Genomic DNA, 26,920 nt, shown 5'->3' on the forward strand with positions numbered 1-26,920 from the left:
AGCGCATTTCTACGGTATCAGCTAGCCTGCATTAAAAACAGTCTGACACACTCCACAATGCACCTGAGGCAAATCACTTATAACACCAGACTACTGTATAAATGTCTGTGTCGATAGAATAATTATAACCATTTTGCATTTAAAAGAACTTATATTTGAGCAGCATCAGCTCCGTGGTTGTAAGCTACGCAACGGCGGAGTGATCTGCTAGAAAATAGTCCCTCAAACTGCAGTAATTCATGTGATGCAAACTCAGTTATATTTCAAAAAATATTCTATTGACACAGACATTTATATCGTTAGTCTGGCGTTATAAGTGATTTGCCTCAGGTGCACTGTGGAGCGGGTCAGACTGTTTTTAATGCAGGCTAGCTCTTACCATAGACATGCGCTAGCCTAGTACTAGCCTAGCGCCGCTAAACTGGACTGCATGAATTTTTAAAAAAAGAAAAAACTCCAGAAATCAACAACACTCTGGATAACTATGAAAAGAGGCCATATGTGAAAAATCCTGAAATATTCTTTTAAACTCCTTACTTTTCAAACATTTGGGTTAAAATGTCGCTTCCACAAATAATGAAGCGTTGGCTTAAATCATTGGCTGTGAAGTGTATTTTCAGTGTGATGTGTGGCTACTAGACTTGCACTCCTGTTGTCGCCACATGATTTGCCGTTCGAGACGTCATGCATTTGGTCTCATTCCAAATCCTCAGTAGCTTGTTTTGAGGTGGTTGCAGCTGTGTTGGTTTTCATATTTTACCAGGAGTCAGGCGTCACAGCGGGCGTCATCCCCCTGAGAGGCACACACACTGCTGACTTTGAACTAGAATTTAGGAGCTTTTTTGCCAACAATCTTTCACAGACAGTATGTGGACCGATCTGAAATGATGGACTATGGAATAAAATCGAGTCTCTGAAATAAAGTGGAAAATAAAATAAAAGTGCCCCCGCTCTGAAACAACTCTTTTCCAGCACAACTTCCACTTCCACCACTGCTGAGTGTGCTGCTATTTATGCAAAGCTGAGCTGCCATTACTACTTCTGTAAATACGTTTAAGCCACACATCCTCACCACATTTCAGCGGTAAAATGGAAAATATCTGTTCATTGGCCATTTAATGATTTTGTTTTTTGTTCGCATTTATCTATAAAGCACATTTACAAACCGACAGAACTTTCCCAAGTACTGCACACTAATATTAATGGTTAGACACAATGTAAAAATTATGAAAAATGCAATGTCTTGTTCGAGAATTGGGTTTTAAGCTGTGACTTTAAACTCTCCACTGAAGTGCTTTTAGTGGGTGAGAGATCCACAGTTTAACCTCTCAACCCCCACCTGAACCGAGCATGTTTTCTCCAATTTGGCTTTACCCAAATCTAAAAGCTTCTTGAAAGAAAGTGTCAAAGCAGCAACAAAAATGAGACGAAAACAAGGACGAAAATGCAACGAACGAGCGACGAAAACATGATGAAAAAGTGATGGAAAAAATGGGGGGAAAAGCAACAACGTGGGGAAAAAGATATGACACTGGCCTACATGCTGTGACCTTAAAGGGACTGTACGGAGTTTTAAAATGTTAAAAGTATGTATTTTCCTCCCCCTACATGTTCCAGCAATGTCCTGAGGTGTAGAATGAGCCCAGACCTGTTCACCACAACTGCCTCTAAAATCCAGCACTGTCACTCAAAAAGACGTGAATTCGGGTCTGAATTGGCATCATGCACGAGCTTAATATAGAAGCTGCAGTTATGCGAATGACCTGAGGTGGCAGTAGTGAGTATAAAATGGCCAACTTGCATCTTGCCCTTCTAAGAGTGTGGGGTGTCAAGAGGTTAAGGCCTGCGATTGGAAAAGCTCTGTCAGAGTTTCTACAAGACAAGTTTTCCTCTGCCACGATGCACGAAGAGCGTAGCTAGTGCTAATTTCTGACGCCTTCTTTGGTTGGGCTTTTAAGCTTACATGTACCTTTTACCAATTTAGAGACTCAAAGCATGTAAAGGAGTAAGAGTAAGTGGCTTGTGTTTGTTTCAGGTAATGAAGTTGCGTAAGTTGGCCCAGCAGATTGCCAACTGTCGCCAGTGTTTGGAGCGCTCCAGTGCCCTCATCACTCAGGCAGAGCAGAGCCTGAAGGAGAACGACCACGCGCGCTTTCTGCAGACCGCCAGGAACGTCGCTGAGAGGTACGGCGCACTCACCCACACACACTCAGAGCCAACCCAGGGGTTAAGTGAGGCTAAACTGTGCCTGCCGCAACTTTAATTGGCTTTGCTGTCCGGCTACGCTGCTCTATAAAACATTTTTCACGAAGCTGACATTAATGTTCTTTTCTCCACAACAGGCCGGTTTTGATTTAAACCTTTTTTCCTCCTTCTTGAAATCAGTGTTCTATATTAAAAACTCTCTGGCTCTACTCAAATCGATGTCATGTCTCAGTCGAAAATCATTTATCATTTGTAAGACGGATCTTCAATTTCTTTTTCTGGACTGCTGTAAAGTCCATAAATCTCCATGTTTTTAGCTAGCATCAAAGAGTAATGCCACTCCTCACTGAAACATGGACAGAAAGGGTTATGCTCCATTTAATGCCAAAGACTAGATTTGTTACTGAGCTATTCATGCAAGGTGTTTTTGGAGACGATAATTGGGTTTATTTTTGGGCGTACACCTTGTGAATGCCTGATATCAGCTAAGCACAACTAATTTCATTTGTAAAAGTACAGTTCCTCCTGATCAAATTATGATTTAACTGAAAGCACTGCTACCTAGAGGTCGACCGATATGGGTTTTTCTAAGGCCGATGCCTTTTTGTGGATTTTTATTGGCCCATGCCGATATACTCGGCCGATTTTTTTGACCGATATTTTTGCATTTCTCAACGGTCATGCAGTGTCTGCTGTGACACCTGTCCAGCCTTGATATTTGTGTGTATTTGACCTTGTAGTGACCCAGCGGCTGTATGAGTGGTCAGCATGGCACCTTTACTTTCCATCACAGTGGCCTCTAGGACGCTCCAGGATCAATTGTTTGGAAGGTTTTCACTGCTGACGGACCCTCTCACCAGAAAACCTACAAAACAATTGATCCTGGAGCGTTATAGAGACAACTGTGACAGAAATGAAAGGTGCCATGCTAGCCACTCATACAGCCGCTGGGTCACTACAATATCAAACTCACACAAATATTAACTATATTTTCCACATCAAAAGCTGCATAATGCACCTTAAATGTAAGATATACTATTACTAATATATAGAACTGCAGAGCATGTTTTGCAAAGCACAAAGTTCATTTGTAACATATATATTGTACTGAAAGCACATAGTCTTACTTGAATGAATATTACTTCAGCAACTTGATTAATGTTTCAATCAATATTGACTAATATCTTTTTGTGCAGCTAAATCAGTATAATAATAGGTCAGACGCATTAAGTCAAAACGCGCCCAAGACCTTTGTTTGCACATACGTCTTGAACAGTCCAAAAATATCATCCAATATCGCCCACCCACTCCTGTGTGCCCTTCATCTTTGTTTTCCTGTGTAACCTCTCCGTCTGACTTCCTGACCTCCCCTGTACTCTCTCATCTTTCCCTGACATTTGCCTACATTTTTCTTTTTTTTTACACACAAACTCTTGTCTGCACTCACTGCAGGGTTGCCATGGCAACGGCTTCCTCCCAAGTGCTCATTCCCGATGTCAACCTCAATGAGGCTTTCGACAACTTTGCGCTGGACTTTTCCAGAGAGAAGAAGATCCTGGAAGGACTCGACTATCTGACAGGTAGGCGGACGTGTTGCCAGTGTGTGTGAGTAGAATTACGGCCACGTCATATTGGAATTGAGATTACACTGTTAAAACATCAATTGGCTGCCCCTCAAACTCAAAGGAATGCAAAGCAAAATATAATCGTCTATAATTGTGTTCAATGGTGACCTCATTTGCAACATGTATTTGACTTGACTCTGTTTATATGAATTTTAACTATAATGTTAATCTATCCACTGCTGAAAACACTTTTATATGTATTTTCTGTCTTTTGCTTTTGTTGCTTAAGCCCTTCCACTATCAACTGTCTAATCAAAAGGCCCACACAACCCTTTGCTTTGGGTTGACAAATACTATAACTTAAAGCAGTACTAAGTAACCTGTTTACCTTAATAAATCCTTTTCATAGTCCCTCTGGGGATAATGCAAGTGTTAATGGGATGATTGGGGGGTCTTTCATCTCCCCCTAGTGTCTCTGGCCAGAAAACCACAATTGCAACTTTGCTGCCACCGGGTCGAAGGCCGCAATACACACTAATGGAATGACGAAAAATAAGCTAACAGGCTAACGGCAAAGCTAACTGCAGGCTAGCGCCACTTAAACAGTATTTACAGCCAAGTTTGAGTGAAATAAATGATCTCCATTGTGTAATTGGATGTACAATATCCTTCTCTCCCTTTGTCTTTTCTGTCAGCGTAGTATTTACTCTCACGGGCAATTAATGAGTAAAAAAACGCAACATGCTACGACACCTGCAGTGGCGCTTATGGCCTCTAGGGGCATGAGTTACTCAGTACTGCTTTAAACCAGTACAGCAAACCTGAATACAGTCAGTCCTGCCTGTCCTCCTTTCTTTTTATTAGGGATGATACGACACTCCATGACACTGTAAATCTTTTCTGTGCAGCGCCGAACCCTCCTTCCATACGTGAGGAGCTGTGCACGGCCTCCCACGACACCATCACTGTTCACTGGACGTCCGAGGATGAGTTCAGCGTCACCTCCTATGAGCTGCAGTATACGATTTACACCGGGCAGACTAACTTCATCAGTAAGTCAGCGCACGTACTACGTCGACTACACATTATACAGAGCACAAGGCTGTCATGGGAGTCTGGAAAGCTCACTCATGCAGCACGCTTCCCCTGTTGTAAATACACTCATGCGCGCAGAACATGGGGAGAAACCTTAAAAAACTCGGTGACCTTTTTGCCCTAAAAACAGAGGAAAGTAGAACACAATACATCCCCGCTGATTTCCCCTCGTCAATATTTCATGCAAACCCTGTTACATAACACAGCCACACTTTCCATGCGCAGTTTCCATCCTTTATTTTTAGTGCAACGAGGCTGGATTGGCCCTTGTGTGTTAGAGGAATCTGAAAGACAGTGCAGTAAAGGTCTTTAAAGACGATTTTTCAACTAAAGCTGTATGTCTGACATCCAAGAAGCTTTGACACTTCTGGAATCAAGGGCGTAGGTTTTGTGTGAACTTTAATGAGGGCAATAGCCTTTATAAATAGTTTGTATAGGAAGATCTCCATAGTTATATTTAGCTGTCAACACAAAATAATAACAGCTGGAGTTTTGACACTCTCTTTCAGCTACAAAAAGTGTGTTTATTGTCTCTTTCAAGCATCACAGAACAGCTATAATACTCAGTTTCAGATTATGGCTGCATCAACTTTGGATTTTGCATGATAGATGACTATTAACCTTAAAGGAACAGACAGGTACGCAGCAACTCGTCTAAGCTCAGGTAAGAACATTTCTCAGTATGGAAAAACGCTGGCCTGTTCCTTTCACCCCCACCTGAACCGAGCACATTTCCTTCAGTTTGTAGAAATCGACAAAAACGAGACATACATGAGGAAGAAAACGTATCTAAAAGAGCGACAAAAACAAAACAAAACAGGCTACTAATAAAGTGACAAAAAAGCAACAAAAACGCATCAAAACAGACAACAAAAAGGGATATAAAGTCAACAAAAAGGGGCAAGGCAAAGCGACAAAAAAGTAACGACAACACTGCAAAAAAAAAAAATACAAAAAAAAGGGAGTTCGATTTGGATAAAGCTCAACTGGAGAAAATGTGCTCAGTTAAGGCGGGGGTTAAGAGGTGAAAGATCAACGTCTAGTTTAGTCATTGTGAATTATCTGGTATACACTCACTAACACAGGTTTTATCATAGTGAAAGGAACTTGAAAAAACTTGAAAAATCCTGAAATATCCCTTTAACGGCGTTAACGTGCTACGTTAACGCAAGACTCTTATCGCGCGATAAAAAAAAATATCGCCGTTAATCTATTTTCAAAGCTGGGTTGGGAGCTGGGTCTATACTCTGCAAGCTATGATGACTTTCACCGTGATATTTTATTCAGGGCTTAAAGTATTCCGGCCTGAGGCCTCTGGCGCAAGCAAAGTGTATCAGACTGAAAATTATTTGTCCGGTTTATCCGCGCATTTGTGAAAAACTCCCGCACTTCTTACGGTCCATGAATGCATCTCACACGCAGCCTCGCTGTTACGTGATTCGTCTGAAACCAAAACAACTGCCACGCGGATGCTGGAGCTACTTTTGTTATGGATTAAGTTTTGCCAAATGGACGCTATGACCAGACGAGTGAGAATCGGATAAAGAGGCGAAGAGCAGCAGGTTCTACGACTGATCCACAGTGAGTTTATTTACTTCTTCTGTGAGTACAGTCGGGCTAACGGGGTCGCATCACCCGCGCTAAAAATAATAAAATAAGCACTAAAAGCCCCGAGCCACGAGAGCGCGGTGTTGGACCTGCCCCGCTCCGCGCCTCTCTCTGCAGCCGTGCGCGGTGAGACAGGTGTGCACGGGAACGACACGCTGCGTAAAAAAAAAATATTGGCCTAAGCTACATTGCCTATATACAGTAGCCTCTATCTAACGTTTTTCTTTTTTCTTTGAAAGCACCGATAAGAGCACCATTAAAGTCCCAGATCTTTTTTCTGTAGCAGGTCATAGTTGCAGAAGAGGAGATTTAGTTTGTCACCAGAAAATTGATTGACACAAAGCTACTGACTGTAAACAGTTCATCAGGACCTCTAATGTCGGCCTACAGTTCAAAATTAATGTTTAACTGAATAAACAGTTAGTAAACACAAGTGCATCTTCTTGAACATGAATTATTTTCATCACCAATTATCATAGTAGAACGTTCTCAAGCAGTTTGTGATGCACTTTGGAAACAGGAGATGAGCCCCTGGTCTAACGCACCACCTGACTTGAGAAACTCATTCTCAAAGACTGCGACGGTGGCGCAGATGGTAAAGCAGGTCGTTTCATGATCGGAAGGTCAGGGGTTCGATTCCCACCTCCTGAAAGTGTACACTGTCGTTGTGTCCTTGGGCAAGACACTTCACCCACATTGCCCCCAGTGTCTGCGTACATTGGTGTATGAATGGGTGAGTGGATCCTTGCTGTAAAGCGCTTTGAGTGCCTAATGTAGGTGGAAAAGCGCTATATAAGTTGAGACCATTTACCATTTACTTTTAGTCATTTTTTGGGTAGCACACATATTCTGAATGGCTTCGGCAGAATTCAAGCGAGACATTTTAATCTAGATTAATCTAGATTAATTTCAGAATTAATCTAGATTAATCTAGATTTAAAAAAATAATCTATGCCCACCTCTAATATATATATATATATATATGTAAAATTTTGGATGAAAATCTGGTCTAATAATGCATATCAGTCAGCATATGTTTTACCTTTTTTTGGTCATTTTACTGCAAAATGACCCAAAAAACAACACTCAAATGCAATAAATACAATTGTTTCAAAATAATCACTTATTATTCGACTCCTGAGATGGTCATCAGCTGCACTTTAGTATACTTAATAAAACTATCATTATAAATTATTGACAATAATTGCTGAGTCTTAATTGCTCGAGACAGGATCATGCACAAGTGTGAATTAGACTGGATTACAGGTCCGCAGGGCAGGTAAATTGCCTCTCGTCGGCTCTTGGAAGGATGTGATTAAAGTAAATAATCCCGATCGTGCACAGGCCTACACCTGCGTACACCACTCTTCTGTCCTCCTTCATACTGTCATCATCTCTGCTCCCGCTCCCCAGAGCCTGGCATTTCTCCATCTAAAGTGCCCTAACCATTTGAAACATCAGGATCCATTTCATCTGCGCTAGACGGAGTGGCTCACATGCAGCTGCCGCACAACGTCCTCCGAGATCACGGCTGAGAACGAGAGACGTCCTCACTTAGTCGACCGGGCCATTTGACTTTTACTGCAGATTTAGCTCTCTCTGATCTGTCTCTCCCATGAGAAAGATAAAAGGCGTAAGGTCCAGCAAGTTTGTGTGATCAGTGGACCAAAAAGTAGAAAATGGAATCAGAGAGTGACACCATATGGCCTGATCTGACAGATTGTTTTGTGCTGTTTTTTGTTTACAGCCAAATTTGAATTGCTCTTTATGATTGCATTGCTCAAATTGCATATATGAGTTTACAAGCACGTTTTAGGCAGTAATGATGTTATGGTATTGTAAACAACAATTGGCCTGCTGCTTGGATCAACTCAAAGATTTTTCTTTTTTGCAGAATTCTTCTAATTTAACTCATCACTCAGTATATTTCATAATTTCAGTGAGCACAGCGGGTATCTGGAGCCATCTTAGTTCCACCTGTATCATAAGCAGTGGCCTGTGGCGACGAGTTGATTTAATGATGATGAGTGAGAGTCAGTATCACAGCGGGCAGGATGACAGCACTGAGAGGGTAAAGTCTGTCTCTGCAGATCCCCACAGGGCTTTGAGTAGACAAGCAGCAGGATCAACTGTCAGGCACCACTGAGGCGCAGGTGAGACAACAGGCAAAGACCCCATGAATGTGGACTTAAATGAACATGAAACAATTATAGTGGAGGTTTTCACAGTTGTCAACTTGATTGGGTTGAATTGAGGACATTTTTCCTTAAAATACCTGGATGGCTGAGAGCTCACAGTCATCGAAAAACGGAAGAGCATCTGATTTTTTTTTTCATTTGCTTCTTTTTTGTAATCTCACAGGAATTACCGTGAAGATGAGGACTAAATAATGCTTTGCTTTCAATCAAAACCTTCGACGTGTGCCAGCATTCATTCTGTCTTATCAACTGCAGCAAATTGCTTCTGTGTAGAGACAAGAATACCCCTCTACTGCATATATGCTAAACATAAGAAATAGATTCTCTGATGCAAATTGATCAAGTTCTTCCTCCCGCTTTAAATCCACAGTCCCTTCTAGATCAGCATGTCCTCTCGAGTGTCCAAAAGCCCATCTCCCCTCCGCAGCTGGAGCGGTAATATTACATATAGCCGTGTGCTGACCTAATTTGATGTAGCTAAAAAGGAAGAAGAGGTGCTGCTGAGATCAAAAGCTTCAGAAATGGAAAGCAGCGTTTTTATGTGAGCTTTTAAAAACCCACAGAATGTTGTAGCCTCCCCAGTTCTTTTTTTTTTTTTACAGAAAGAGGCTGAACGACAGGTGGGCGGGTGCATTTTCATAACAACAGGGACAGCTGTCAGCGGAGAACAATGTTGAGGGAGCTGGAAAAGGCAGTTCTTGTTGACGCTCAATGTATGCTTGTAAATGAGGCTAAAATAACCTGCATGAGAAATAATTCATGCACTTGGCTTTTAGAAGCTGGGGAGGCAACAGAGGAGAGGCGCACTAACTAGAGGGCTACTGATACTGTTGGCATATATGGGATTTCTTACAAGTGCAAGGGCTTTTTGCTTTTAAAACAATACTGAATTCCTTTGTAGTTGACTTGCTGTGGCTTAATAATTCTATGACCAAGTAAAACAGTGTTATAGGCTCAATCCCAGTGCCAGCTTCAGTCGTTGCTCCATGTCTGTGTCTTCACACCTGTAACACTGCTGTCCTGTCTAATAAAGCCTGTGGGTCAAAATACTGATATTAACTGTACACACTGTTAGCGTGCTTACACATTTTCCTTTCTTTTTTTTTATAAGTCTCCAGCAGTCTTATCATGGAGAGAGCCTGGGGGAAAGCTAAAAGTGTCCTACATTGTGTCGCTTTAAACCCTTTCCCTATAAAAGAGATGAAAGCCCCTCTTACTTCGTCTCGGCAAAATCTTGTGGAAGTCATCAGAAACGTATAGCTTTTTTTACGACAGCGGTCCCACTCTTCTCATTCATACTTAAAGCCGTTCACTCATAAAAGCCCTTATTTGCGTGCCGTGAAGTATTTATATTTACAAGCAGACTCGGGCCTATTACTTATGCATGCCGTTGCCATCTCGCTCAATAATTCACCATGCATACAAGAGGGCACAGGCACAAGGCAAGCGTGGTCCAAAGAGCACGTCCTCTGATCGGCACTGTATTTCTAACACTCTCCTGCCGGGCAGAAAACAACAAGTTTACTCCACCCGTGCAGATATTCTTATTTCTTAGGAGTAACACAGTGTTCGGTGTTGTATGTATTCAATGAATTGTTTGTCATCCATATGTGTGTGTGTGTGTGTTTTTTAGCACTGAAATAGAATACAGCCTACGCATTATTCATATCATTAACCTCTTAACCCCTGCCTAAACAGCACATTTTCTCCAATTCAGCTTTACCCAAATCTAAAAGCTTCTCAACTGGAGCGTACGACCTTTTGTCCAGTGTAACGCCTCATTTTAAAGACCTATGACCTACCAAACTGATTTTTCCTCATTTAAATTGTCTGTGAGAGTAAATACTACGTTGACAGAAAAAACAAAGGGGGAGAGGGATATTGTGCATCCAATTACACAATGGGGATAATATTTTTCACTCAAACTTGGCTGTAAATACTGTTTAAGTGGCGCTAGCCCGCAGTTAGCTTTGCCCGTTAGCCTGTTGCAATAAGTTGCAATTATGGTTTTCTGGACAGAGACACCAGGGGAAGATGAAAGACCCCCCAATCATCCCATTAACACTTGTATTACCCCTAGAGGGACTACGAAAAGGATTTATTTAGGTGAACAAGTTACTTAGTTCTTCTTTAAGAGGTTAAATGCTACTCAAGACATTTTTCATCTTTGTACCCGTCCCTAGGCTTGTTTTCCCTATTCCCGCAAAACAAGTCACTCACATTCAGTATAGGCATCTATAATTCTTTTATTGGACAGGAAAGTTAAGCATCAAAGGGGATGAAGGGTGGAAAAGAGACATTCAGCAGGTTGTTGGAGCTGGCAGTGCAAAAATATGTGCTTCAGCTTTAACCTCTTCTATACATCAATACTTTTGCTCCTTTCTGTGTTTAAGATGGAAAATGAACAACACACTTTCAAGGTCATGTGGAAGCGAGTGCATGACTGACTTCTTAGGGAGGTTCTCAAATGTTGTTTTTTTTGTTTGTTTTTGTGTGCCAGGTTTGTACAACTCTGCAGACAGCTGGATGATCGTCCCAAACATCAAGCAGAACCACTACACGGTGCACGGTTTGCAGAGTGGCACGCGCTACATCTTCTTTGTCAAGGCCATCAACCAGGCAGGAAGCCGCAACAGCGAGCCCGCGCGCCTCAAGACCAACAGTGAGTAAAGCCGAGAATTTGGTTATGCTTCTCATGTTGGACCTGCGGGGGGGCAACTCTTTTAAGTTATTTCTGAGTAAAAAAATAAGCAGATGTGATTATTTTGAGGCGCTACGCTACGTCACTGTCATTTTGAGCCAAATATGAAGAGAAAGTGCCCAATGCTACTTCAAAATAATACACATTTTTACTGCCACTGCAATCAATTTGACTAAAAGAGATGAAATACTGTTTAGCCTCTTACTCCCCACCTGAACTGAGCACATATTCTTCAGTTTGGCTTTACCCAAATCTAAAAGCTTCTTGAAAAAAGCCACAAAGAGCACAATGATAGATAGATAGATAGATAGATAGATAGATAGATAGATAGATAGATAGATAGATAGATAGATAGATAGATAGATAGATAGATAGATAGATAGATAGATAGATAGATAGATAGATAGATAGATAGATAGATAGATAGATAGATAGATAGATAGATAGATAGATAGATAGATAGATAGATAGATAGATAGATAGTTAGTTATAGTTAAATCTTATTTATCTTGATCACTTCCTGGCTCCAGCTGATGTCACTGATGATGTAAGCAGTGAAAACATGAAACACATGGAGAAACACATAATAGAGACACATTGAGAAATTGCGCTTTGTTCAGGTTAAAAAAAATAATAATTTAAAAACACCTACACTCCACTATTGCTGTTTTGTAGCTATAAACAAATAATTCCTTAAAAAATAATGATGATAATGATAAACCACACGGGTCAGAAATCTTAAAAGGAAAAGGAAAAACGTACCCATTTATATATATACTACCTTCTATTTTGCAAATTACTTTTTTCAATTTCCTGCTAAAGTGTAGTGCTTTGCCCATGCTTGTTTTTCCCTCTTCCTGCTGCACCTGCCAGAGTGAGTGAAGCTTAAACCTCAGTCAGGATCCAGGTGTGTCCTCCTCAGGCAACTTTAGAGATGAGAACAAACTTGCAGCGTGCAGACAGAACCCAAAAAGCTGCTCAATAAAATTACCAAAGATACACAAACTGCTCTGGTGTGTTGCTTAAAGAGCTTACACTTCTTGCAGACTCCTCAATTGCTTTTAGGAGTGTGGCAGCCAGTCGGGATTAACCGCTATCTCTGCTTCTCCTGGTTAAAAATAAATAAATAAATATAAAAAGCAGGATCATTTGACAAGAACAAGCCATTGGGTGTAACTGTCGGTGGGGTTTTATAGACAGGCTTTGCACGACAGTAGAAAAGCGACTAATATGAGTACTGTTCAAGTTCAAGTGAAGTTCAACGCCATTTCTGTTGTAACTCTTACATCAAAAAAACATTTTAAGCAAGCAGCGACAGGCAACTTGATTTTACACTGGGGGCTATACTTTCTGAGTCTTGCAGAATACAATTTATTAATGTGTCTTAAGAGCTCAATTAAATGTTCTGCGAAAGTATTATGTTTATTGTGATAAGCACACAGTAAAAGGTTAACGTAAAAGGCCCACATGGTTTGGGGATTGAACCAGGGGAACTTCACACTGAGAGGCAGACCACAGCTTAACAATATGTTCTTATATCTATAGTCATCTAAGTCAAAGTAAGAGGTTATACATTTGCAATTGGCTTAAACATAAGGGATATTTCTTCACATATGGACTTGTATTTCTTCATTTTAGAGCGTTCATATCTTAATGCTACAACTGAGGATTGCGTTTTATTATTCAATTTCCCGGCAAGCTGTTGGCTCCGAAGTGCAGGGCCCGTAATCTATTTTTTATATCCGAGGAGCGATGAATTTTACAGTTGGACTATTAGTCAGAGGTGCCCTTAAAGATAGTAATACCTGTGCGGATGTATTGGGACATCTGCTGAGGTTACCCTGTGCCCTCAGCGAGCTTCAGTCTGCGAATGTGTCTGCGGGACATGTAACTAATCGAAGCATTAGCTCTTTTCTGGGGTGTAACTGATGGCTGCCTTCACTTGGTGGTGGGCTGGAGTGTACCTCTGAGCATCAACAAATCAAGTGAAAAAGTGAAAACTTTTCAGTTTGCCATACTGGAGGCGTCTCCTTCCCGTTTTAATTTGTAGAAGATAAGGCGTATGGAGGAAAAATGCAATATGAAGTTTAACCTCTTAAAGCAGTACTAAGTAACATGTTTACCTTAATAAATCCTTTTTGTAGGCCCTCTGAGGGTAATACAAGTGTTAATGGGATGATTGGGGGGTCTTTCATCTTCCCCTGGTGTCTCTGGCCAGAAAATACAATTGCAACTTTGCTGCCTCCGGGTTGGAGCCACCAATACACACTAATAGAATTATGAAGAAGAAGCAAACATGCCAAACGGGCAAAGCTAACTGCGGGCTAGCACCACTGAAACAGTATTTACAGCCAAGTTTGAGTGACAAAAAATCTAATGATAATAATAATGTGGCTGTGGCACAATGTACAATATCCCTCTCTTTTCTCTCTCTTTTCTGTGAGCATAGCATTTACTCTCACAGACAATTAGTGAGTAAAAAAAACACAACATATAAAGACACCTGCAGGGGTGCTTATGGCCTCTAGGGGCATGAGTTACTTAGTACTGCTTTAACCCCCCCTGAACCGAAAGAACTACAAAACTAACCGTAACTTTTTTCTTGTGTTGTCGCCATGTTTTTGGTTCCTTTTTGAAGCATCTTGATTGCGTTTTCGTCTCTTTTATGTCTTGTCTTATGTCATTTTTGTAGCTTTTTTTCTTGTTTTTTTGTCGTGTTTTCGTCTCATTTTTGTCACTTTTTAATTGTTATTGTTGCTTTTCTGGTACGTCTTTGTCACTTTTTTTGTGTTTTTTTTTGCTTTTTCATCACTTTTTCATCATGTTTTTGACGCTCTTTTTTGTTATTTTTATTTTCTTTGTGGTATTTTCATCCTCCTTTTGGTCTAAAAATCGAAATGACAAGCGTCAATCAAATCTATAGTTTACAAATTGAGACTCTTTGATCTTATCTCTACGGGGGGAATGGCCATTGAAACCAACCTAAAACAGAAGTTCTTTAACTGATACATCAATCCATTTGTCTTAAGCTAATAAAAACAGGGGCATGCATGCTCTTGGATACTGTGTTTTTAGTGCAGCAATTCTAATGTTAACCATTCGAGTTTGTAGAGTAATAAAACCCTCAAGTGCCAGTCTTGTCTGTGTTTTGTTTCTTGACACATCGGTATCCATGGCGCTTCAGTCGTCTGTTCTGCTGATGGAAATGGGTCACAACCAAACTGATCAGAAATATCCCTGACAGGCGTATTACAGTCCCCTCCCCGTCGGACCACCAGCCCGTACCTGCTGTCGTACCCAGAAGTATTCCATTCCTTTTGCTGCTTCCCTTTGCACTTGGAAGTTGCCTTCTCTGTCTGTGGCTAGATTGCAGTCTTTTTAGCTGTCACATTTTTGAAGATGAGAGACTCTGGGGGCTTTTGGCTAAGCTCATCATATTTCAGACAGCTTCAAAAGTACAGAAAGCAGCGACAAGCAGTACCAATGCTGCAAAACTCACGGGGGGAAAGTGTTCATAATAGCAAGTGCAAATACTAAGCTGCATTGTGTGCTGCGTTTGATAGGCAACACTGAATAGCAATTCTGAGTTTAGTGAAAAGTACCATTTATCTAGTGCTAAAAGTGCTGAGGCTAAAGTTGTAAACATTCAGCTATGTCCTGTCTCTTTTCATCCTCCACCTGTAGTACATAGCAGCCAAAGTAAAGAACAAAATAGAAGTAGTACACTCATATATGTTCTCTCTAAAATAGAAAGATAAACATGTGTTACACTCACTTGAAACAACAAGAACCAATCATTTCAAGGTAATTTTAACTGCCTCAAAGAGCTCAATTTGGGACTGGATGGTGTTGTGCAATAGTCTTTTCTCTTTGGCATAAAATGTCCCAGCCTAACCCGCTTGTTGGCCCCGTGATCCTCGTTACCCCTGGCGCCGGCACACGGGCTGCTCTTTTGGTGCCCTCTCCTCAGTTTCTGGCCCTGGCCCTTTACCATCTGTCTGTTTATCCCACGGGTAAAGCTTCTCCGATCAAGATGCCCCAACTCTGTGCTATGGAGTTTGAAAATAGGGCAACGTGGTGAATTATAAACACAGGCGGGTTTGAAGAGAAATCTTAACCATGTTCTGCTTTATTTTGTTGGTGGCAAGCAATAAAAATAATAATATAAAAAATGATATGATGAAATTGGTTAGATTTTGATCAATTGTCCAGGAAAGGACAATTCCCAGACTGCTTTGAAAGTACTTTTGTATTGCTTCATATTGTTACATCTTTTAAAGGGGGGGTATTATGCAAACTCATCTTTTTCATGTTATTTCATGTTATTATGTCATTCCCTCATTAAAAACATGCCTGAAGTGTTGCCTTGGCACATTCACGTATTCACGTAAAACTCTGATGGCAGCCATTTTAGGGATAGGTTTGCCTGAGTCCTCCTAGGAACGCCCCCACCTCCTGGAGACGCCTCCGAGCTTTCGTCACCAGCCGAGTAACCAACCACTGCTCCTCAGCAGAACCCCCTCCCCACTGATGCCACAGACAGCGTGTGGAGGGGGCGTGTCGGAAAAGGTCAGGGGGTTCTTTAAAGAGGGGGTATTATGCTTTTTTCAGCCACATAGCACCAGTCTATAGCACACTACAATGATGACGAAACCTTCTGTTGGTCTGTCAATGCAGTAAATTAGAAGAACTGCCTTGTATAAAATTGCTCTTTCAAAATGGCGGTAGCAAATGACTTGAAATAGGCCCCTGTCTCTTTAAGAACCTCTGACCTTTTCCGACACGCCCCCTCCACACGCATCACAACAACACTGCGCTGTCTCAACAGTATGGGCTATATGCACAGTGACCCCACGTGATTTCCGCCTGGACAGTCAGCCAGAGGCTGTCCTTCCTGTCTGTTATCTCTTCCCATTAAAAATTAGCAGGTCCCACAGAAATGAAGCAATAGCTTAAGATTTGGTAAAGGACAGCGAGTAAAAGTTCGGATGTGGCTGAAGCAGGTTAAAAAATATTACGTGAGACGCAACGACTTCACTGGAGGAAACCTCCGTGTTCATAACGGTGGATGTTTTTGTCTTGAAGCTAACGCGGCTAACAAAATAAAAAATAAAACTAGCGCAAAGTTTTGAACGAGCCTGCGCAAAAAAGAATCGTCCTGTTAGTAGTTTAAATAATATTTACTTGTTTACATGTTATATTATCATTTTTCAACACTAGCCTTTAGCTCTAAGATAAAAGCTCCTACCTTACGACAGCTGGCGTTTCCTTTGGGTGCTGGATTCACAGCGAACATGATGTTTGTAATACGTTGCTGTGACTGTCCATCAGTAACTCGTTGTCCTTAACCAGATCCTGAGCTATCGCTATTTTTGTGTGGGAACCTGCTAATTGTGAACGTAAACGACCAGCGACAGGAAGTGCTGCGTCTGGCTGACTGTCCAGGAAGACGTCACGTGGGGAAACTGTGCATATAGCCAATTGAAACTACGATCGGTGCATTTTAATTTTTATTGTTGGAAAGGAGCTACTGTTTATCACTTTGTGAACAATGGCCACACAGGATGTGATTTGAAGACGAACCTTCCACACCGGACGCTTGGAAGGGGCTCTTGCCTGAAAAATAACTGCTGTTTGGAGGCTATCTCTTTGCATCTGCCATGCCCTATGGATCTCTAACTATACCCCCATGGACTACACCAGGATCTGCAGGAGCCCATACGATTCAAAAGACGGACATTATCTGTGCAGGTGGACAATGGTTTTTCGAGGTTACCCGTTAGCTTGTTATAATCGACTACAGCTCATTGTTGATGAAAAGTCTGTAATAAACCACAAATGTGTAAAGCCAGGCTCATTGTGTGATCATCGTAAAGGCTGCTTCGAGTAGTTGCCTGCTTTATTGACGTTATTTGTGCACAATATGCTGCCTGTTTTCAATGAATGTTGTGAAGGTGAAGGTTGTTAGCTTGTCACGGCTAATAGTGCCTTAGCTCCGGGAGAAAACCACTCGGCTACGACTCACTGTAGATGAAATGTGAGCAATAAACTGCACAATCAACAAGCCAGGCTCCGTGTGTCATCATCATAAAGGCTGCTTCAAGCAGTTGCCTGTTTTAGTGACGTTTTCAATGCATAATATGCTACTTGTATTCAGTGAATTTTCCCGTTAGCTTGTCGCGGCTAGCTTGTTAGCTCCGGGAGAAAACCACTCGGCTATGACCCATTGTAGATGAAATGTGAGCAATAAACTTCCAAATCAACAAGCCTGGCTCCGTGTGTGATCATTGTTAAACGGTTCTTTATGTGTGTGTGGTTTTTTCATTGACTTTATGTGTGCATATTTCTCGTTTTCACGTGATGACTCGAGGTTTAGCTTAGCATTAGCTTTCTCCGGAGGCTCTGTGCATCATCAAGGCCCAGCGCAGAACCAGCCACTGAAATAAGTTTTCTTGTCACCGGTTTTAATCCTGGGTGTTTAGGTAACAGAAACACTGATGTGTGTCTTTGTAAAAGTCTGCTGTGGCTCCAGTTCACAACACATGAAGCTAATCCTCCATGATGACTCTGTTTACATCTTAGGGCTAGACACTGCGGGGAGGGGGTTCTGCTGAGGAGCAGTGGTTGGTTACTCGGCTGGTGACGAAAGGTCGGAGGCGTATCCTGGAGGTCGAGGGCGTTTCCTAAAGGAATCAGGCGTTTTATCCCTAAAATGGCTGCCATCAGAGTTTCTACAGATTACTCGAAAATACGTGAATGTGCCAAGGCAACACTTCAGGCATGGTTTTAATGAGGGAATGACTTAATAACATGATGTAAAGCTTGAAAAAGTCGATTTTGCATAATACCCCCCCTTTAAGAGACAGAGGCCTATTTCAAGACATTCGCTACAGCCATTTTGAGAGAGCAATTTTATACTAGGCAGTTATTTTAATTTACTGCATTTACAGACCAACAGAAGGTTTCGTCATCATTGTAGTGTGATATAGACTGGTGCTATGTGATTGAAAAAAGCAAAATACCCCCTCTTTAAAGTAAAGGTGTGTTTTGGGGATCTTTTTGGGTCCATTCAAAGCTACACTCAAGCGAAAGTGGGCCAAAGTGAACATTTACACTATAGTACAGAGAGCTATCGCAGAGCGTTCACAAATAACACGTGAAGTCACTTGTATGAATTAGGAATGATGGGGAAAGCTGCCTCTGACCCTTTTCCCTGCATTGACCAACAGAGTAAAACCATGACCGGGTTTTACAGAGGCACGCTACAAAGAGGTGTGGGGGGATGAAAGTGGATAAAAAGTGACACATTGTGAGTGCAAGAGGCAGAGTGTTGAATGAACAGGAGACACAGAATAGCTCTTTGCAGGATGAGTGTATGCAGACAGAGCCTCCATACAGGGCTTTTTAGCCATTAATACACTACTGTCCAAAGGGCACTCACACGTGGGTAAATTCACACAGCACTAGGACATTTTCAGGTTGAAAACAGACTCTCCTGGGCAGTGGGCTCAAGAATGAATATAGAAAAATACAATTTTTGCTTGAGTAAAAGCCAAATAGATACAAAAGATGATTCCAGTTCTTTGGCTTGTCTATTAGTGGTGGTACAAAATGAATGCCTATCAGCACTGCAGCAGCTGCAAATTATGTTTCTCTGTTTTCTCTCCAAACTTTTGTTTGAAAATAGGTGTATGTTGAAAACATGAAAAAATAATTGTGTCTCGGTCTTAGTTAATTGGAGTATAAGAAACTACTTTCATTTACCATTCAAATGTGTTTGCAGAATATAAGTTATGAATGTTATAATTATGTTAATTATAGGAGCAGTAAATGCCTGCTGTTTGGGCGAATATGTGATGCAGTGGCTATGGCTCACAGAAAAGTCCTAGTTTCTGTTGCTGAGCTGAGGGTGGCCTTATGTGGATGTATGCATTTTGTCTGTGTCTACTCTGTGTAGGTTTCCACTGGGTGCTCTAGTTTTCCGATATAAAACATGTACAGTAGGGACTCCCCTGAAAAAGAAACTGCTCAATTAAAGGTCAAAAAAGACATTTTTCCAACAAAATCATCTTTCTTCGGAATATGAATATATTGTACCCTGTATCTTGAGGGAAGAAAATCATATTAGCTTCAGTTTTGCATAACTTTAGAATTCATGATCTTGTCTGTAGTCCACTCTTATACTTACAGTTAATTTACGTGTGCACTCAGTATTGTTTTCCCAAGGTCATTAATGTAGCACACATCATTAATCTGACAAATTAAAAAATAATAATAATAATTAATTAAGAGTTTTAAATGTAGACATGACATTGCTGAAATCATTTCCACTTCGACTACAAATGTGTGCCTTTGACTGACTTTGAATATTTCATCACTAAAAGGATCAACAAAACTTTAAATGAGTGTGCTGCCTGATCCAATTTATTATATGATGACAAATGCTCCAGGGTAGAATTTATTGGCAAATTGAAGCTGTTGAGTAAATCTAAAGATGAGGCATTAGGCAGTAACTGGTGAAGGCCTCCACTCTGAATGTAATAATCCAGCTCTGAACATTCACCACAACATCTGCACATGATCCAGACTCTGATCTCACCGGAGTAAGAGCAAAAATCTAGCCCTAAAAATCACATGTCAAGGAGCCTCAGGAGGCCACACTCTTAACAGCCTGCTGAAGGAACCTGCAATAATATTTACCCAGCATGCATCTGTGATGACAGGCCTCAAGCTACACACACAGTCCCTAAAGTAAACAGTAGGAGGCAGAAGAACATTGATGATGCGAGAAGCAAGAAAAGGACCACAAAGTGCAGCCAAAAGAGAGTCAAATGAAGAAAAGGTTACGTGGACTTTTGTTCAAATAAAAGTGAAGAGCTCCAACTCAAGCACTGACAAAGTGTCACCTTAAAACACTGAATCAAGGCCAGTTATCGATGTTAAATGAATTTCATCTAAAAGTCAGAATTAAGTCGCTTCTCCAAGACCAACCAGAGTCAGCAATACATTTTAAGATGAAACTGGAGAAATCACAAAATGTACTTGGAGGCAGAATATTCACAATGGTTCTGTAATTTCATTTACTTCAGTCATGTTATTTAATGAAGACAACCTTTCAAGTTTCATGCTTCATTATTTCCATATTTCATACTCTATTGCTCAAATAAGTAAAATGCTTTGATACAATTTGTTGCCAGGTGAAGAGATGTTTTTTGGTCTCTTACACAGAACTTCCGTGGCCTAGTCGTGCGATGCCTTTTAAACCTGCAAAGACATTGGATTTCTGCCTGTTCTGTAAGATGTCAAAAGCGATTACATTTGCATCAGTCAACACAATGGCCTGCAGCCACACATTTTAATGACATGGGATGGCTTGTTTGAGTGCCGCTGGTTGGGAGGAATGTCAGTGCAGGTAAAAGTTGTGTTATATTGCCCATGAGTCAAAGCTGCACTGAGGTTATACAATGAGGCTGAATTCTTTTTTGCTGTAATTGTTTATTCTGCCAGAAAAAGTGTTCCTCAGTAAAACGCAAGGAATGAAAAATGGTTTGTCAAAAATGATTGTGTTTTAGTAAAGGTGATTATATCAGATCGGTGCATCCCAAGCTTTTTATTTTTTTTATTTAATGTCGAGTAACTGCCCTCTATTTTAATGTGCTAATTTTATGTGTGATTTTATTCTTGTTTTCTGTAAAGCGTCTTTGAGTGTCTTGAAAAGCGCTATACAAATAAAATGTAATACAAATATTATTATTATTATTATTATTATTTTATCTTATTTTATCAATAGATGCACTTTTTAACTGCATTCTAGATATCAAATCCTGGTTGGCAGAAAACTTTCTCCAGCTTAACCAGGACAAAACTGAAGTTTTAGTCATCGGTCCTGAGGCCTAGAGAGTGAAACTTTTCCCCAAACTACAGTCACTGTCAGTCCTTCCTCACAGGTGAAAAAAATGGGCGTGATTTTTGACTCTTGAGCTGACTTTTATTCCACACATTAAAAATGTCACAAAGATAGGTTTTTACCATCTAAAGAACATAGCCAGAGTTCGCCCCATTCTCTCTCGGGCCAACACGGAGACACTAATGCATGCTTTTATCACCAGTCGTATCGACTACTGTAATGCCCTGCTATACGGTCTTCCTTAAAAGAGTATCTCAGGTTTACAAGTTTTACAAAATTCAGCAACTCGTGTCCTGACCAAGACCAGGAGGCGGGGCCACAACGGTTTTAGAATCGCTGCATTGGCTCCCTGTGTGTTTCAGGATCGATTTTAAAGTTCTTTTAATGTTTTTTAAGTGCCTTAATGGTCTTGGTCCTTCTTATCTTATCTTATCTTATCTTATCTTATCTTATAATTGCTTATACCTTATGAACCTTTGCGGCCCCTTCGCTCCTCCGGCAGGCGTCTCCTAGTTATTCCTAAATTGCTCCTTTGTCTGCACGTCTGATTGTCTCTGTTCAGAGAGTGTCATCAGTTCCTCATGTATCCCCGACCCCGCGGCTTTTCATCCCCACAACGCCGTGGGGATGAAAGAATGGAGTTGGTCATCATTTGTCAATAGTGTGATAGACTTGTAGCGGCCCAAGTTCAGACTCTGGTTGTGCTGCTCCTTTGCCGAGACGCAGGACGAACAGAGTTGATCAGAGCACCACAGCTATGAACCCTTGTTGTTACTTCTACGTATATGAGCCTCATTAAACAGTGAACATTTCATCAAATTGCAGGGTGTGGAGAACTGATTGCAGCTATTGCTCTTTAATTATGTCTTGATTAGTCCACCATGGTGTTCTGCACTTGTATAGTATGACTGCAGCAGAAAACTCATTTGCTGTGTGACTGATTCAAAGTACCAGCTTATACAGCAGCAGTGTCCAAGTCTTTCATGTTGTCCTACTGGTGATGTGGCTTTGGGACCTTTGGGGAACACAGTGAGAGTCTTTAAAGACTTCATCCGAACAAGACGAGGCACAGGTTATGATGTGATGATGTGAAGTTAAGATAGGAAAGACATCTAGGGCGGGGGATCTTGCAAATAAGTAAATAATCAAATGCTGTGATGTTGTAGCTCCTTGAAAAAAGGGAGCAGCTGTTTTTCCGATAGGAAGTTATTTTGATGTAGAAAGAGTTTTTCAATGTGATAGGGTTAGTTATGTTACACGCATTATAGAGGACATGTTCCCACATTGCATAGGCCTGGTGCCCCAAACACCTCAATGGAGTTTTAAATTTTGTTGTATACAGACTTTCAGTGTAATGAACTTATGCATGACCTTGTAAAAATCTGTCTTGCAAGCTTTAGAACACAACATTTGCTTTGACTGTTTGAATATGTTTGTGTGATGTTGCCTGTGCCCGTTCTCAGCCTCACGTGCTGCATGAACCAGCCACTGTCTCCAGAGTCATCCTCAAAAGCCATGACTGAGCGGCAGTGTTTGGAAATGGCTGCGCTGGCAGCGATAAGCAGATCAAAGAAGAGAGCGCATTAATGTAATTGGCTGCCAGCAGCACATTGGCCTTGACGTCTCATATCCACATGCGTTAACACACTCTCACCACATGGATTATTGGAGGAGAGAGAGGCAGGATGAGAAGCAAAGATGAAGGGAAGGATAGAGCGAAGAGAGAAGAAGTCGGCCCTCATTGTGTCATTAAGCTCTGGGAGTCTGAAGGAGGAGAAAATGAAGGGTGTCATAGTTAAATGTCAGGGCTGGGAGGACACAGGGACCCAGCCATGATCTCTCCTCTCGTTCTTTTTTTTTCTTTCTTTTTTTTTTTGATCAATTCATGTGGTACTAGTATCTCACTCACTTTTCAGTCTTTGCTCCAAAATGACGGTTGTCATTGTAGGCTGAATGGTTGTAAGTCAAAAGTACCTATTGCCGTGAATGGGCCAACTCTGACCTGCCACGGTGAAGGCTGTTTTCCTCAGCTCATTTTCCAGTCCATGTGCTGGCGGCTCAGAGCAAAGTGCCGGGTGGCTTCCTCTGCTGTTAGAAAGTCTTTTTATAAAAGGCAGCGAAGAGCTTTGAAGTGCCGACACTTGTCCTTGTATTTCAAACAATCTCCTCTTGTGTCTCTCCCTTTGCGTTCTCAGACAACGCTTCTCATCCCACTTTATTTGCTTCTCTTGCTGTAATGAGATCTAAATTTTGTCACAGCTTATGCCATTTATCTCTTTTTCAGTCCTTTTGTCTGAAATACAAACTTAAACTGGAAATATCTGCTTTATAGATTATACACTCATGTGATGTTTCGTCCCCAGGTCAGCCCTTCAAATTGGACCCAAAGACGGCTCATAAGAAGCTGCGCCTCTCCAATGACTGCCTGACTATGGAAAAGGACGAGAGCTCTTTGAAGAAGAGCCACACTCCCGAGCGCTTCAGCGGCACGGGCTCTTACGGCGCTGCGGGCAACGTCTTCATCGACAGTGGATGCCATTACTGGGAGGTCCTGCTAGGAGCATCCACATGGTAACAGCAACTCCCATATTGTTCTGTAACCATGCGAGGGGTCCCTGTATCAGAAAAAAAAAATAGGAAAGGAAAGGAATAGTAGAGGAGAACTGCCTTCATTTGAAAAAAAAAAGAAAAAGTGTAAAAGATAGCTGTGTTACATATTTTTTTATGCAACCATTAAGTTTAAGTGTCTGACTCAAAGCAATTATTATTATGTTAACAGACCTGCAGTATCTTAAGTTGGGAAATATACTGCTTGGCCAAAAAACAACCTTTTGGATCAAACTTTTTTGTATAATTTTTGCAAATACGTAGTTTAGACTTACTTTTAGGAGTTGAATCTAGGCCATTATGCAAAACGTATGCGTCTCAGTGTACACTCTTAGCCTAATTACTTTCACTAATTGGCTGTAAAGTGAAGCCCTTGACGCTGTAGGTTCCCAGCAGGCCAGCCTCTGCCTCGTGTGTCCCCAGCATGAGGTAGCCTGACTGCGCAACACCAATAATTAAAGAGGACACATGGTTTTCAACATCACTAATGCGACCTCACAATGTTCCCTTTCCTGCAGGTATGCTATCGGCGTGGCTTACAAATCAGCCCCCAAAAACGAGTGGAGCGGCAAGAACTCCTCCTCATGGGTGTTCTCGCGCTGTAACAACAACTTCATGGTGCGGCACGACGGTAAGGAGATGTTGGTGGAAGCGAGCCTGCAGCTGAGGAGGCTGGGCGTGCTCCTGGACTACGACAACAATTCACTGTCTTTCTACGACGCCATGAGCTCGCAGCACATCCACACCTTCGAAATCTCCTTCCTGTTGCCCGTTGTTCCCACTTTCATGATATGGAACAAGTCGGTCATGATACTCTCAGGACTCCCTGTGCCAGATTTTGTGGAGGGCACCTCTTTGGACCACCAGGAGCAGCAGCAGCAGCAGCAGCAGCAGCAGATGGGGCTGTGCAGGCAGGAGTCACCCTACTTGACCGGGATGAAGAATTGCCATTGAGAGAGACGCCAGTCGTCATCTGGTAAAAGGGCAACGAGGTCAGAGGTTAAGAGCTGGAGAGACTGTGCTTGCCCTTGGAAAAGTGGACACAAGTGGGAGGAAAGAAGGAAACTAAGGAAGGGCTGGGAATATGCACGTCACTGTTCTCTTTAAGTTCATGTCCACTCAAAGCTTTACACGTTCATCCGTAAATTAGGGTTTAATGACCTTAAATGGTCTGTTGTTATTAGGCTTGGACACACTTTATCTAAGTTTGCTTTTCTGGTGAGCTTTGTTTTTGCCATAGAAAACAAGACGGACATGTACAATGAATTCAGCTCATTGCTTTCGGTTAAATGTGGATGTGCCTTCATTCACTCCACAGTTAGATGCTGAACATACACTAATCTGACTTTTAATCTAACCTGACTCCTATTTATAGATTTTGCTTTATTCTGGTATCAGTGGCATGTGTAGCTGGTTGTTCATGATCTTCCTACTGGAATTGACCCACTTGTAATGGTTTGCATTGAAAGTTACTCCCTGATTTTGAGTCATGGGAGAGATTTGCATCATGTGACTACTCAACTTGTATAAAAGATGATCAAATTCTAAGGTGAATGTGTAATGTGTCATTTCAAACACATTACACATGTGTGTAATTTAAAACAAAAATGATAGTTTACCTTTATTATTAACCACAATAATATTTGTGATGCACTTTTACAAATGTTTGCAGCCCTTTGTGTAGGTGCGGTTTTACTGAACGGGGGCTCGTGGCACCGGCTGCTCGTCGTGTTCAGCCACCACCAGTATGAATTATGGTAATTTATTATTAACCATAATCAAGGCAATAATACAGTCTTTGCTCTTACTTTGTAATTGCCACATTCTTAAAAAAGGGATGATCATGTTTTAAATCTTGGTGATAAAAGAGTTTTATTTTGAAAGGAAAGGGTTGTCACTAACTTGCTGTCTGTCCGTCACTGTGTCATGGCATGATGGTGTTTCCCTCTGTGCTTTGTCCTCACACAAAACATCTTTTCTTTAGCTTGTCTCGGCAAATGCATGATACATTTTTTACATTTTCCAAATCACTGGGCTCTCTATACTGAGACATTTCATTTAACTTTGTCATTAACGTCTTTTTCATTCATTCAGTCATTCACTTTAGATTAAATCAATCATTTCTTGCAGTTTGGAGACTTGGGTAATCCTCTGACATAGACAATCAAATGAGCAATGTTTTGGTGAAGGAACTTTAATGCATTTTAACTGAAGATGTGAAAATTACACTGGAGTTTGTGTGCTAAAACCACAGTCAAAATGCAGCTTTTTTTTTTTGACAGAAATGTTCCGCAGCATGTACTTGTTGGATGCTGTGGCCTTGCTGTGTATCTTTTTTATGAAGAGTTGCAACAGCTTTCATTGTTGGATTTTTGATCGACATGTTGATGAGTTCCTTATTTAGATTGCAACCCTTGTACAACTGGGGCTTTGCAACAAGGAGAGATGATATTTTTACTGCCAGAAAGATTAGAAAATGTTACCTGAGTTCAAGATATTTGAACATCTTGTTAAATAACCTCGGTCAGAGAGGCTCCAATTGGCAGCGTGTTGATTTATGATCTGGACTGACAAGCTCAACTCATCTGAGCAGGCATGCTCAGCCGGGTCAACGCATGATTTTCTGACCTTGCTGCAGATTCATGACTTTTTATCCATCTGTAGACATGTTTTTTATCATTCATTTTTATGTTGAAGAATTATCATTTGAGTGACATTCAAGACACACTACTTTCAATCATATCCAATACTTTGCATTGCTCTTGGTTGTGTCCCATCTCAAATACAGTAATGAATGATCTTCAGTAGCTCCCCACTCCTCCTTGTAGTGCAGTGTAAAACCCTAGAGACAATGCAATAGATTTTCTGTTTCTTTTTGGTGGGTGTAACTTGGGAGATTATTTTTTATGAGAACAAAGAGAAAAGCGTCTCCTCTTTTGCCATTTGGACCTTGATAAACAGCACAAAAGCATTGCTTTGCTTGGAGGCAAGGCTTTTTGTTTCCATATATTTAAAGAGAGAATTCAGGCCACAG

At 41.3% G+C, this 26,920-nt stretch overlaps 1 protein-coding gene across 4 annotated transcripts in view; it reads left to right on the forward strand.

Moving 5' to 3' along the window:
• The window catches only part of mid2 (midline 2), a 127,170-nt gene extending 101,197 nt beyond the window's left edge, over positions 1 to 25,973 (forward strand). For all 4 annotated transcript variants that reach the window (XM_079556377.1, XM_079556376.1, XM_079556379.1 and 1 more), the window contains 6 exons: positions 2,036 to 2,184; positions 3,658 to 3,785; positions 4,679 to 4,822; positions 11,172 to 11,333; positions 23,643 to 23,850; positions 24,405 to 25,973. In XM_079556377.1, coding sequence (XP_079412503.1) covers positions 2,036 to 2,184; positions 3,658 to 3,785; positions 4,679 to 4,822; positions 11,172 to 11,333; positions 23,643 to 23,850; positions 24,405 to 24,840 — 1,227 coding nt within the window. In that variant the 3' untranslated portion in view covers positions 24,841 to 25,973. The remainder of the gene's footprint in view (positions 1 to 2,035; positions 2,185 to 3,657; positions 3,786 to 4,678; positions 4,823 to 11,171; positions 11,334 to 23,642; positions 23,851 to 24,404) is intronic.
• The last annotated feature ends 947 nt before the right edge of the window (positions 25,974 to 26,920 follow it).

The sequence above is a fragment of the Gobius niger genome, assembly GCF_951799975.1.
Source record: "Gobius niger genome assembly, chromosome: 5".
NCBI lineage: Eukaryota > Metazoa > Chordata > Actinopteri > Gobiiformes > Gobiidae > Gobius > Gobius niger.